The sequence below is a fragment of the Nelusetta ayraudi genome, unplaced genomic scaffold, assembly GCF_046127955.1.
Source record: "Nelusetta ayraudi isolate G7.1 ecotype Tasmania unplaced genomic scaffold, CSIRO-AGI_Nayr_v1 ptg000063l, whole genome shotgun sequence".
Classification (NCBI taxonomy): domain Eukaryota; kingdom Metazoa; phylum Chordata; class Actinopteri; order Tetraodontiformes; family Monacanthidae; genus Nelusetta; species Nelusetta ayraudi.
In genome coordinates, this window is record NW_027466113.1 from 247,415 (window position 1) to 261,084 (window position 13,670).

Genomic DNA, 13,670 nt, shown 5'->3' on the forward strand with positions numbered 1-13,670 from the left:
TGATTGACCTTTTCGTTGCAAAGAACATAAAAACTTTGTCAGATGGCAGAAGTCTGTTTCATTCTTCGCCAACAGAAGAGTGCCTCTGCTGATGAGACACAGATAATCTCATGTTGCAAACTCAGGCACCTCCCAGTGGGTTGAGCCAGCAAATTGCATGCATTGCATTAAAGGACCTCAGTGAGATCCCCAAGTAAACGCAGGATCATCTTCCAACAGAGATTGATTGAACTAGTTCAAAAAGGAATCTATCAGAGAGCAGAGAACCTATTGCAGTTGTAACCACTCGGATCCTACGAATCCTCAAAAACTCTGAAATCGGTGAGTGAAAATTGGATTTTACTTTTTCAAATGCCACAGTAGTCTGGTCCTGTTTTCTATTTTTTTTGTGTGTCTTTTTTAAGCAGTGTATTTGGTCAATAACAGATTCGGCATCTGTAATAGTTTTAGCAACTGTCTATTGCTAATATACGATGGTCATGTCAAATATGTGCCCAGTAGGTGGGAGCTCAAAATTCAACGGCCGCTCAGGGAGGACGCCATAACCAGAGGTCCAGGCGGTTTGGGTATCTGCAAGTTTGGATATGGGATCTTCTCAAAGCAAACCCACAGAGGCCTGCGGGCCTATTGTGGATGACATGAAGAAGAAATATGGGTTGGATGCTGTGAAATTTCTGAGGTACTGGCACGATCAATTTGAGTTTCCCGAAAATGGTTCGTTGTCTGAGTCAAAAATAAACGACTTGGAGGAAAAGCTGAACGAAAAAAGAAGGAGGAAATTTAAAAAGAAAACAATAAAATGTGAAACTCTGATATTAATAGATGACATGCAGAGAGTTTTACAAATGTGGAAGGCGGAGGCTGAGAATAGGAGAAGAAAGACAGAAAAAAAGAAGAAATCCAAAGACAATACACACACGGTAGCTCGTTCAATGCCCATTCCACATGTGCAAGCGCCGCCGACGCCTCCTACAAATGTCATAATCATCCACGAGTCCTACGCGTATGAGCGAAGCCCACCACTGCTGCCGCCACCACCAGCGGGACAGCATACTCCTTGCCTCGTGCGCAACAGCACCGCTGGAGGAGAAGGAGCAGCAGCACGACAGGCGCTGGAGGCTGGAGTAGAAGGAAAACCTGAAAGTCCGGGATCCACCAGCACTGAACTCCAAGCCAGACAACAACCAGAGGTGAGTGGTCGGCGCTCACCTCCAACAATTCCAAGTCGGAATATAAAAGCACTCCCTGCAGCACCGACGGTCGAGCCGGCCGACCCCTTCTGGACAATCGAAGACATGAAGGAAGCCATGAAGCACCTCCCTCCTGTCACTCCCAACGGAGAGAAGTTTGCCAAAGAATTCTTAACGTTCTGCAAAGTGCTCATGCCCACCATCACCCAGGTAAAATACCTGGTGGCCATGCACCTCGGCCCAGCGCAGTATCTGAAGATAAAGGAGAAGATCGATGGCGACAGCAGACCGATGAATCCCGAATGGGAGCACAAGGCCAACGTCGCCTACAGGAAGTCCATCACCTACCTGTGCGACGCCATCCAGAAGGCTTTTCCGAAAAAAGTCGACCTCCGGCTTATCCAGAGCACCACCCAACGGGAAGGTGAGACCCCCAGAGAATTTCTATCTCGCCTGGATGCCGTTTGCGACGAGCACAGTGGCATCCTGAGGCCCGATGTATACACCGGTTCAAATTCAAGTGCCTACGAGATGTTCGTCATCCATAAATTCTTGGAGGGGCTCCTGCCGCAAGTCAGGGAGGGTGTGGAGGCCACCTGCATACTCCCTTACTCAACCGACCTCGAGATGGTCACCCGCCACGCCACGCACGCCTACAAATGTCAGCAAGAGGCCATCAGGAAGAAGGCCATCCAAAGGGAGGAGGAACTCCACAGAGCCATCGTCGCGTGGAGCTGGCGGGGCCGAGGCGGCCGAGGTGGACGGGGCAAGAGGTGGCGACGGCAGGACGGATGCTTCGTCTGTGGTGCCTACGACCACTGGATGAGGGACTGTCCTCAAAACGCTGGCTGCCGTTCACGACAGCGGGGACGCCACATAGGTAACTACTAACTGTGGTGTTTTGTCAGTGAGCTGTGATGTGTAGATGATGAAGAAGGAATCCTCGTTGACATCGACTTGATTATATAGAAGTGAGTTTATTACAAGAGAAGTAAGGCACCTATCAGGCACCGGCTCTGTGAACTGTGAACAACTCCAAAGATACAGCTCCAGCATCATAGTTTTATGCACACAGATCTTAATGCGTAGACATATGTCATTTTAAGGGAACATAAGGGGCTGTCCTGGGAAGAATGGGGTGGTTTACAGAACATGCATGTGAAATGTTTGACATATCACATCATGTATAGGGCGCGGAGAAACCTCTGCCTTTAAGTTTACATTCTTGCTTTATCTGGCTAGAAGTAACCCACTGGCAGACTGCATGATTGACTTCATTTCCGTCCTATGGCTTACGACGTATTGTGTAAGATACGTGTGGTGGGAAAAATGAAGACCTGCGAGAGGAATCCAGAGTCTTCTGAGAGTTTTATTACGGAGCTCCGGACACGCACCCGAGACAGGCTCAGTGTGCGTGTGGAGAAGAAGGGAACAGTCAGGTTTTATGCATGTTTGGTAAAAGGGGGAAGGACAAGAGGTTCAAAGGTGGTTTGATCCTGGAAGGGCAACTGGTTAAACAAATGGTTCGGAGGTGGTTCGGCAGTCATGCCACGGGAAATGGGCTAGTGCACAGCAGGAGAGTACTGTGGGAAACTGTTGATGTGTGAATTAAAGAGGTGTGCTGTTTACACAGGCAGGGGCAAAGTAGAAATAGCTATCACATATGTCAGACACTATACTAGATTAGTATAGTATACTTAGATTAGTTTACCAAATTAGTTTTAGTTTAGGTTTTAAGGGACAGGTTGTACAGAGTATGGAGCAGTCTGCAGAGCAGTGGGCATTAGGGGATGTGGACTGTTTTCTTTTTTTGAGTTTTGTGTGTTTTCCTATGCTAAGCCTCCCTACAAGTCCTGACACTGATTTCTCTCATACAGGCTTTTACTCTGATGCAGATGAGAATTATCTCTGTGAAGGACCACCCCAGAACCGTCTGGCCATTTGCTGAAAGAGCGACATGGATTCCGGTGTGACGGATCACACTAGCAGAGGAATCCCATCACATGCTTTTTAGCGAGTGATTTACACAAATGTAATTCAATATTGAGCAGATTTTGTTGTATTTTTTTACCTTTTACGTACCTTTTGTTTTGTTTTGTTTTGTTTTTCATTTCTTGAACACTTCCCTTTGGGCCTCCTGCTGTAGGTTTGCCTCACTATTATTCCAAAGCTGGGTTTGCTGCATTGTAAATAACTGATAACTGATTACACTTATCCATTGGGTTTTAATGCTGCTTTCTTTTCCTCTTTTCCTTTTGTTTTTACATCCTGTATCCTCTTCTTGACCAGACTATGCCCCCCATTTTGTCACATAACGTATCGAATGTAATGAACAAACACACAGGAGTCAAGTATGTCTTTCTCGCGAGGAGAGCAGGAACGGCAGGCAACTTCAGTCACGCTCTGTCCACATCACTCTGAAGTGCCTACGTCCCACAGACCTCTTTGATTTGCATTAGGGCCAGTCCCTGGTTACATATGGCTGATGATTTGTCTCTTTCACTCTGGGCAAACATATATAGCCTATATAAGGTTACACTGGGGTCACTGGAGTCAAATTTCTTACTGAGTTAACATTTCCTCCGCTTGGAGTAGTTCCCCCCTAAGAGAATCGGTTCCCCATGGACAAAACATTTGTTAATACTTTCACAATGGCATGCATTGTACATTTTTCATTCATGCATGATTTAAATTCCTTAAGCATAGTATGGGATAAAAGCAAAAACATGTGTATTTTCCCAACAACCGTGCTATTGTCTTGTTGCACTTCCACACACCTCCAGGTGTCTGATATCTCCTGGAAGGCCAGCAACAGAGACAGGAGCAAGGCCACCAGACGACCTGTGTGTGTGTGTGCTTGTACTCTTCGCAACCCTTTTTGTTCTTCCTTATCTCATCTCCTCTCCTCCTATAATTACCCTCCACAGTCTGTCTCCTCACACTTGCATTTGCACTTGTACTTGCATCTTGACCGCATTGCTGTTCATTTGCTTTGTGCCCGAGAATTTTATTATTGCATAAAACTTCTTACACGTTGATCCTGGTCAAAGGGTTTTATTTTTTCCACGGCAAGATTCCACAGATATGTTCTTTGTACTGTTTTGTATTCAGAACATATGAAATAAAATCACTTTTGTATCTCACTGGAGCACTGCAGCAAAATCATTTCTTCTTCTTCTTCTTCCCTTCCTTCTTCCCTTTTTTGGCTTCCTCATCTTTTTTCAAAACATTGACGCCGTGCCTCACGATGCAACCTCTCCACCAGGCCTGTATCTGCAGGGGTGAGAGTTCATAGAGAGGGTTCCGCATTCAGAAGTAAGTAATGAAGGCGCGAATCGTCAGCACGACACAAAAAATAAAGCGATCTGACAGCTATAAACACAAATAACTTGTGCTGGGGGAAAAACATGCTTTATCTGAACTGTTGTGGAAAGAATAAAGATACTGTAATGGAAAATAAGTATTCCTGTTTTACTCTCTGATTCTGTTTGAACTTTTGTTATCCATATACTCATTTCTAATGCATATAGTCTGTTGAGCTTACTAATATAACGAACCTCGCGTGGGGCACATGATGACCAGAAGTCCCCGTCTTTAACTTCTTTAACTTTGTTAGTATGTTTATGTTCCTGCCGGTTCCTGCCTGAGTCTGTTGTATGAATCCTTTGTCATTTAGCTACGGCAAGTTAAAGGTCTGTCCCATCTTTATGTTTATTGCTCATAAGCACATCCACTGTAACATGTAAAACGACTGTAAAGGGCCATCATGGTCTCGTGATGGGGGTCCGTGCATTTGAAGTCGACCTCCATCCTAGGGGCTGACCTCTCAGAGACCTGTCCTCGTGGTCCACTAGAGGAAGCCATAAAACCTCCGGATGAGTTTGTCCTCTGTACTTTAATTCAATGCTATGTTTCCCTCTCATCCTCTCCTCCCCTTTCCTCATCTTTTCCCTCCCGGTCCAAGGTATAAGAGGCCTTGACTTTCCTTATCTCTCCGCACTTGCACTCGCATTCACTTGAGCTCCTGCACTTGTTGCATCTGTTCTGTTGTTTGTACTGTGCTTGTGTCTCGGAGCTCCGATCATTAATTCCTGTTCATTAAATTGCTTATTTACTCAGTATTTCGGCATCAGTATCTTGACTCTTTTCCACAACAATACTGAAGCAGAAGTGCCGAGTAATGAGCAATTTTATGGAGAAATGGTTCAGAGCTCCGAGACACAAGCACAGGACAAACAACCGAACAGAAGCAACAAGTGCAGGCGCCCGAGTGTGTGCGAGTACAAGTGCAAAGACATAAGGAAAGTGAAGGTCTCTTATACCTTGGGCCGGGGGGGGGGGGGGGAGAATGAGAGGAGACAAAACAAAGAATATAAGACTAGCTGGACAGAGTAACAGCTCACCCTTGCGGAACACGAGGAGAAGCTTCCGGAAGGTCAACCACTTAGAGAGAGGGTCAACCCCTAATGTACTGCACAGAGGAATCATGAGATTCCGACGACTACAAAGGACCTCATAGACGTTACAAGGCACGACAGGCGAGCACATGAATGACAGCATATGCACCAGGGTGAATACAATATGCACATGTGTAGCCAATGACAAAGGACTCACACAAGGGTAACTTATAGACATGGATGCCTGAGCGTCATGTGCAATACTCGCGGTCACTAAATGATGGCCACATGGCTATACTGATGAAACTAACAGACTACATGCACTAGTAGTGATTCTATGGATAGCATTTGCTAAACAGAATAGAAGAATAACACAAGAATGCTTATTTTCCATTACAGAACCAAGACGCGAAATGACCACGCCGAAGGGTTTAATGTGTGATCTAGTGGATGTCGTTACCCTGGTTGCAGCGGTCTCCTCCGCCTCCATGGTGAGCAACAGCTCCTGCTCATCTCTGTCCTCCATCACCACCTGCTGCATATCCGCCAACTGAACAACACCAGCACGTCAGAGTTTAACGCCGTAATGTGTTTTTTTGTTGTTGTTTTTTTAATCTGACAAGCGCTCACCTTCCTCCTCATCTCCGCCAGTCTGTCCAAATTCACTGTTCTCTTGGAGCCGATGCTGTTCAGCAGTTCCTCCCTCTCCTGCATCATCTGCTCGGTGCTCTGCTCCCAGTGCTTCAGCTTCTGCAACTCCTGGAACGTAAGCAACACAACATCTATTGTAGCAGTGTCAAAAGAATAGAAGACATATTAAACACATCACTTCTTCAACCAAAGAAAATAAAAAAGATAGATTAAGTCATTTACAAAGCATTAAGAGTTCAGAAAGTCAAGCTTATTGTTTTTCCTGTCCGTCAATCCATTTTGCTGTTACTACTAATCCTGCACTAAGCGTCTCAAGGTCACAAGTCACCAGTTCATGGCAGAACCAACGGACACAGAGCCATTCACCGGCACATTCACACTGGCACGCAATATAGAGTTGATTATCAAATAATGTGCTTGTCTTTTGGCTGTAGGAGGAGCCAGAGAATTATAATATAACAATAACATAACATGATAAGTGTATAAAAGATGTTTGTTTTGCTTATTAACAATGTTGCTCTACAGTTGAAGTAGAAAAAATATTGTTCATGTGAAAAACTCCACAACGACAATCACATCCAATTGCCAAAAACATTTTCATCCATCACAGACTGAAGAAAAAAACTGTTGTTGGAAATCATTCACAATTCCCTGTGGACTTGGAAAGTACAGTAGTCTAATTTTACTATTTAACAGTTATTTGTTATTCCATTTTGAAAAAATCGGATTTCATTGTGATTTGTGACTGTTCAGACTACAAACGAGCCACCCGGTTTCAATCTGGATGAGGGTAAAAATTGGGTTTTGGCTGCCAGTCTGAATGCGCCCATAGTAGAAAACAAGAACTCGCAGTCATGTAGGCACAAGCTGAAACTTCCATCAGCATGAAAAACAGGGACTAGAGACGAAGCAGTCAGAGCTTTCATTTTCCATTACCGGAGATACACATGCATGCTCCCTCCCCTGCGTGCCTCACGGTGGAGGCATGGCAAGGTCACAGAATGAGGTCGCAGGAAGAAGATAGATGAGCGCCAGGATTTAGCACCCAATCCCGTGGTACAGAGAAGATAACGGGTATCTGTGTTAACTCAAACTATCAGGCCAAACGATCAACTCAGTGTTGAAGTCAAGTTTTTACCCCGCATGAACTGCACTTGAGTCATAATTAGGTTGAATGTTGTTGCTGCATGCTTCTTTATTCCTTTGTACTCTGCAATGGAAATGCATTAATTGGCCTTGAGGCAGCCTTGTGGTTTTGCAAGGCAGTATTGGTTGTTTTTGTCTGGTTTCTGTCAATTTTCCACCTGTGCACGCACTCTGCATGAACTCACCCCTGCCCTGTCTGCTGTCTACAGACGCCCCGCAACTGCCCACTTCTGTAAACAACTGTCCTATAAAAGTTGTCTTATCCTGATCCGTCCTTGCAACCTGCAGACACTTCCCCTGTGTGCACGCTTGCCCAGAGCTCTGCTGAATAAACTCAATGCAGACCAGTTGGTTGTTCGACTCTCTCTTTCTCTCTCGCTACACATCGCCACCTCTGTTAATGTTTTCCCAAGAAATGTGTTGTTGTTGTTGTAAATAAAGCTTTCTGAACGGAACTGAAATATACTATGATGTTTCAGATTAGGTTAATCACTGGTGAGCGAGGGAGGGAGAAAGATTTTGTAGTGTGAGCTTTTTCGCGTGATAGAAGAGGGCACGAAAACACAAGAGAATTGATGGCCTTGTCCCAGGAGATAAAGGGCAGGAATGTTGGTCTAGTGTTGAGGAAATTCTTTGCATCCACTTGGTGAGCGATGGCTGGTGGAAGTTGTAATGGAAAACTGCGTCTTGTAGCCGGCGTTTTGAGGACAGTCCCTCATCCAGTGGTCGTAGGCACCACAGAGGAAGCATCCGTCCTGCCATCGCCACCCCTTGCCCTGTCCACCTCGTCCCCACCAGCTCCACGTGACAATGGCTCTGTGGAGTTCCTTGTGAGCGTAACATTTGCAAAGGGCAATGGCGACAGGAAGAAGCATGGCCTGCAAGAGGTCAGGAATCAGCACATGATTCAAAACAGGTTTGAACAGGAGTTTAGCATGGCATCTTCACACACGACGCTGTGGAGGGAAGGGCCTGCTTTCCAGCGGTCACTCCAATGTGAGGAGGAGCTGCAAAAAGGATTTCAAGAAGAGTCTGAGCACACACACACACACGCACAGAGTCTCTGGTGGCCTTGCTCCTCTCTCCGTTGCTGGACAAACAGGAGATACCAGACATCTGTGAGTGTGTAGAATGTAACAAGATGATAACTCACTGAGCACAGTATGCTACGTGTCAAATGAGGAGCATATTCTAGCAAAGAAAATGATACAGGATGTAATAAAACAAGGCAGTTAATTCTTAGCACGGTTGTATCTCTTAAACATCAGCCACACCTCCCCGGATGTATACAGGGCGGTACCTCTCGATCAGTATAGGATGACATAAAACGTGTGTGGATAATGCAATGAGAATAAAGAATGACTATGAGATAACGCATGTAATAATATGAGCACAATAATTTTCCATTACAAAGTGAAGTTAAAGAAAAAAAAGTCTTGCAAAAGGAGCAAGAGGCCAACAGCAATGTTCAGAGAAAACATATGTATAGAACTTATATTGCATTAAATCAGTGGTTCTCAAACTTTCTCTGTCACACCCCACCTTGGAGGAAGAAAATTTGGGGGGGGCTAGAAGCCCCAAATTTGACGTGGCTGTGTCTTGAGGGATCCCGATGAACCTGCAAGTGGTCCCATGTCTCTAGGACAAAGTCGACTTTTGACCCCATAGATTTGCATGGCATTAGGGTTAGCGATAAGGCTGGAATTAGGGTTAGGGTTAGGGTTACTGCTGGAATTAGGGTTAGGGTTTCAGGGTTCCTCATGGGCTAAAAGCCTCAAATTTGACGTGGCCGTGTCTTGAGGGATCCCGATGAACCTGCAAGTGGTCCCATGTCTCTAGGACAAAGTTGACTTTTGACCCCATAGATTTGCATGGCATTAGGGTTAGCGATAAGGCTGGAATTAGGGTTAGGGTTAGGGTTACTGCTGGAATTAGGGTTAGGGTTTCAGGGTTCCTCATGGGCTAGAAGCCCCAAATTTGACGTGGCCGTGTCTTGAGGGATCCTGATGAACCTGCAAGTGGTCCCATGTCTTTAGGACAAAGTTGACTTTTGACCCCATAGATTTGCATGGCATTAGGGTTAGCGATAAGGCTGGAATTAGGGTTAGGGTTACTGCTGGAATTAGGGTTAGGGTTTCGGGGTTCCTCATGGGCTAGAAGCCCCAAATTTGACGTGGCCGTGTCTTGAGAGATCCCGATGAACCTGCAAGTGGTCCCATGTCTCTAGGACAAAGTTGACTTTTGACACCATAGATTTGCATGGCATTAGGGTTAGCGATAAGGCTGGAATTAGGGTTAGGGTTAGGGTTACTGCTGGAATTAGGGTTAGGGTTTCGGGGTTCCTCATGGGCTAGAAGCCCCAAATTTGACGTGGCTGTGTCTTGAGGGATCCCGATGAACCTGCAAGTGGTCCCATGTCTCTAGGACAAAGTTGACTTTTGACCCCATAGATTTGCATGGCATTAGGGTTAGCGATAAGGCTGGAATTAGGGTTAGGGTTAGGGTTACTGCTGGAATTAGGGTTAGGGTTTCGGGGTTCCTCATGGGCTAGAAGCCCCAAATTTGACGTGGCCATGTCTTGAGGGATCCCGATGAACCTGCAAGTGGCCCCATGTCTCTAGGACAAAGTTGACTTTTGACCCCATAGATTTGCATGGCATTAGGGTTAGCGATAAGGCTGGAATTAGGGTTAGGGTTAGGGTTACTGCTGGAATTAGGGTTAGGGTTTCGGGGTTCCTCATGGGCTAGAAGCCCCAAATTTGACGTGGCCGTGTCTTGAGGGATCCCGATGAACCTGCAAGTGGCCCCATGTCTCTAGGACAAAGTTGACTTTTGACCCCATAGACTTGCATGGCATTCGGGCAGTGGTTCTCAAACTTTCTCTGTCACGCCCCACTTTGGAGGAAGAAAGTTTTTCATGCCCCCCCTCCCCAACACAGCTTTATGTTGTGCTCCCATCTCCTCACAAAGTGCAGAGCATAGCAGCGCTTTCAGGGGTCTTGTTTTGATGAAATTGACCACATCAACATCAGTCGTGCGAAAACATCACATTTTCTACCTGCCACACGTTGAGCGTTGCGTGCACTAAGTCATAATATCTTGCCACTCGCGGCGTAGATCACGTACTGATGCAAAGGTGTTTGATTACGTTCTATCAGCGCTCGAAACTCTGCACTCACCAGGGGGGCGCACCACCCATTTGAGAAACACTGCATTAAATGAACGTGGGGAGAATGGGAATAAACATGTGGATGTGCTGCTACACGAGACAGGGGCACAATTTATGGAAAAAGGTCACGGCTTGCACTTATTTCATATGTTTTCACTATGCGATCCAATCAGGAAGCTCCAGGTCAGGTCAAGTCAACATGTAACCAGATAGCGAAGCGCACTTTCTCCAAGGACAAACGAAGCGGAAACAGCACAAGAAAATTTCAAACAGCCTCAAACTCTTAATGTTTCACCAACCTCAAATTTCTTTTGCAGGAATTTCTCGGACTCCATGTGAACCCTTTTCTCCTCTTCCAGCTGTTGATTCAGCAGCTGGGAGAAAGAGATGGCACCAAAAGACGTCATGCAGCGGACACTTTTCATTTTACACTCTGAGATTCTGAGGGAAGAATAATTACCTCCAGCTTATTCATCAGTTGCTCCTCCGAGTGGTCTCTCTCTTTCTGCGTCAGCTCCAGGATATTCTCGATGCCAATGATCTTTGACACCTGTTCGTTCACCTCCTGCCTCAGGTCTTTGATGTGTTGGTCCATCTCCTGCGGTCAAGAGCAGGTATTTCTCACTTTTTAATATATCCAAAATCAGCAAAACAGGTTGGATATTAGTTTTCAGTGCAACTGTATTTTTTATTGTTGACCACAATTGAACCACGTACCATCCATCAGTCAGTTCAAACATTACCTGCAGTAGCTCAGTTTTCTGCCGGTGCTCATCCTGCTGCCTTTGTTGGGTTTTCTTCCTCTGCTCCAACTTTCTCTTCACCTCGCTAGTTGAAGAGACAAATGCCTCCTTTAAAACTGGGCTTTTGATTTTATTAAACAGGGTGAAATTTACTGGCAGTCAAATATTATATCAGATGTGTACAGATTTTTTTTTCTATTTTCTATTGAAAAACTGTAGTACTTTGAGTATTAAAGATGTTTACAATGATCCAGATGCTCATGCAAGACCTCTTGTCAGCTCGGCCTAAATTATTATGTCAGGACATTTTTATTTTTGCAAAATTATCAACGAATGTATTGTTTAATTAATGACAAAAAAATAATACATTGTAAATAACATTTTTGTTTTACAATTTATTTAACCCGTACTTCCTTACTTTTACTTGAGTAAAGGACATTAGTTTTACTTTGACTTTTACTTTTTGTATTTTTTAACACAAGTATCCGTAAAGAATGTGAATTGTTTTACCACCACTGCTAGTAACCTTACGCTCACTTCTGCCGTCACTTTAGGCTTCCCAATTCGCCTTATTCATGTTTTTGGACTGTGGGAGGAAGCCAGAGAGAACCCACGCAGACAAAGGGAGAACAAGCAAAACTCCACACAGGAAGTTTGTCAGTTTCACGACCAACCATCGTATGTTCTCCGCCTTCTCCCTCTCCTCTTCTTCCTCCACTTCATGCTGCACAAAACTGAAGCTCAGATTCTCCTCCAGCTCCAAGTGCAACTGACACACATTCTGCGAGTTGGACTCGCTGAGAGGAGAAGAAATAAACAGCTGAGAAAATGAAGAAACCAATGATGATGTGATATGACACCCTATATATTTTGTTGTCGTTGTTGTCCAGCCTACTGACCAGTCACTCCTCAGATTGGTAAGCCTGGCCTGCTCCTGTACACACATTCAGAGGCACAAAGTTGATTCAATCTGTCCATGGTATTAAGAAGACCAGCCGGTAGACAGATGGTCCAGTGAACCGTGAGCAACAGGTGAAACGGTAGCTCGCCTTGGCTGATGTAGGTCCTTGTTCCCGGCTGAGCCGCAGAGTCAGACTGTGTCCCAGTATGTCCAGTTGGTCGCTGCAGTCTTCCAGTATGGCTTCCAGCCTTAGCCTCTGAATCAAGGATAATGACATCCTGTGGAGTTTACGCACACGTAAGCATAGTGAGTAACCTCAAATAAACTGGCGCCTATGACTCTACCCCATATGGAAGGGGTTTGAGGTCAGCCACGTAAACATGTTTGTGTTTAGAAGGAGGCGCTGAAGCCAGGGCCACAATTCTGATTCATATGGTGGAACTTCAAGGTGAGAATTCCGAGACATTAAAGTCAAAACTTCAGAGCCAGAATTCTGTCAGTCAGTGTACTTCCCGTCTCACCTGCTATCGTTCGTAGTACAGAACAGCCCTTGCTTTGCATCAGGAATGCATGTTATCGTGTCCCAATTGGTGAGTAGAGCAGCCCAAGAACCTGGAACGCAGTCATAGCGAGCAAAGCCTTGAAAATAAAAGATATTAACCCTGCACTGGCAGCAACAGCATGAGAGAAAGTGACTTACTTTAGCTTCACTGCACTGCCTTGAAGGGGAGGCACCTCGTCGCACAGTTTACATGTCACCATGGTAACACACAAGGCTTTTTTTCTCCCTCGGCATAGCAACCTTATTCAGAGTGAGAGTACAATAAAAATTTCTTTGTTTAGCTGCTCTTGACCTTTGTGCTAGTTTTTATTTGCGATGACATTTATTTTAATGTGATGTCATTATGGGGTTTTGCACCTTTTTGTACTGACAGAACTCAAATTGTCCAGATAACAAGGGAGTTTTTATCACTGCAGGCCGCAGCCCACAGTACAGTTGCATCGTATTTTTATCAGGTCATTTATTGTCCCTGAACACACAACTACATTTAATTTTCTAAACACATTTTAGTAGCCATAGTGATTTTTTCATCAGGTCAATGTAATAGGAAAAAACTATTACATTTTTTGATGATAAATGGTCGATTCACGCCCAAGTAACTTTTAGGTGTTTTAGGGAAAGAGAAACATTATCTATTTGAAGTAAATAATTGCAATATGTCTTTTAGTATTATATGGGGATGCATTTCATCTCCAAGACAGTCAACAGTCTGGGTTCTGTTGACGGGTCAGGGTAGACTGAACACTTATTACAACTTTAGGGACGTTAAATGGGAAGGTGGTTCTGTGGCTTTATCTATCGTTGTAATTTTCCAATGACAGCACTCTTATGATTACACAGTCATTAGACGGACTCGAGAAAGATACTGCGAAGGGAGAAAGGAAACAAAAATGAAACTGAGATGAAATGAG

General features: G+C 44.9%; 2 protein-coding genes across 4 annotated transcripts; one reads left to right on the forward strand and one right to left on the reverse strand.

Moving 5' to 3' along the window:
• Positions 1 to 194: 194 nt before the first annotated feature.
• On the forward strand, positions 195 to 6,078 carry LOC142898295 (uncharacterized). 3 transcript variants are annotated; one of them, XR_012928563.1, is made up of 4 exons: positions 195 to 321; positions 499 to 2,070; positions 3,068 to 3,222; positions 5,987 to 6,078. XR_012928563.1 is itself a non-coding variant. In XM_076041166.1 (3 exons), exons 2-3 carry the CDS (start codon positions 585 to 587, stop codon positions 3,136 to 3,138), a joined length of 1,557 nt encoding a protein of 518 aa, XP_075897281.1. In that variant the 5' UTR covers positions 195 to 321; positions 499 to 584; the 3' UTR covers positions 3,139 to 3,645. The 3 variants fall into 3 exon arrangements, 2 of the variants coding, with proteins under 2 accessions (XP_075897281.1, XP_075897282.1); XM_076041166.1 differs by lacking the exon at positions 5,987 to 6,078 and having other exon boundaries at positions 3,068 to 3,645; XM_076041167.1 differs by lacking the exon at positions 5,987 to 6,078 and having other exon boundaries at positions 199 to 321; positions 502 to 2,070; positions 3,068 to 3,645.
• On the reverse strand, positions 4,229 to 12,671 carry LOC142898296 (dynein regulatory complex protein 9-like). The gene is made up of 9 exons (XM_076041168.1): positions 12,346 to 12,671; positions 12,196 to 12,230; positions 11,971 to 12,093; positions 11,297 to 11,381; positions 11,014 to 11,151; positions 10,853 to 10,927; positions 6,218 to 6,346; positions 6,048 to 6,137; positions 4,229 to 4,463 (listed from the first exon to the last, which is right to left on the reverse strand). Exons 1-9 carry the CDS (start codon positions 12,472 to 12,474, stop codon positions 4,353 to 4,355), a joined length of 915 nt encoding a protein of 304 aa, XP_075897283.1. The 5' UTR covers positions 12,475 to 12,671; the 3' UTR covers positions 4,229 to 4,352.
• Between the last annotated feature and the right edge of the window lie 999 nt (positions 12,672 to 13,670).

What these genes read in the sequence shown, in the direction of transcription:
- LOC142898295 (XM_076041166.1), top strand. Translation starts at nt 585, where the DNA reads ATGGGATCTTCTCAAAGCAAACCCACAGAGGCCTGCGGGCCTATTGTG. An exon ending in ACAGCGGGGACGCCACATAG is followed by an intron (nt 2,071 to 3,067) that starts GTAACTACTAAC and finishes TCTCTCATACAG; the next exon opens with GCTTTTACTCTGATGCAGAT.
- LOC142898296 (XM_076041168.1), bottom strand. Translation starts at nt 12,474, where the DNA reads ATGTCATTATCCTTGATTCAGAGGCTAAGGCTGGAAGCCATACTGGAA. An exon ending in AGAAAACTGAGCTACTGCAG is followed by an intron (nt 11,152 to 11,296) that starts GTAATGTTTGAA and finishes TCTTGACCGCAG; the next exon opens with GAGATGGACCAACACATCAA. An exon ending in AGGAGACCGCTGCAACCAGG is followed by an intron (nt 4,464 to 6,047) that starts GTAACGACATCC and finishes TCACCCCTGCAG; the next exon opens with ATACAGGCCTGGTGGAGAGG.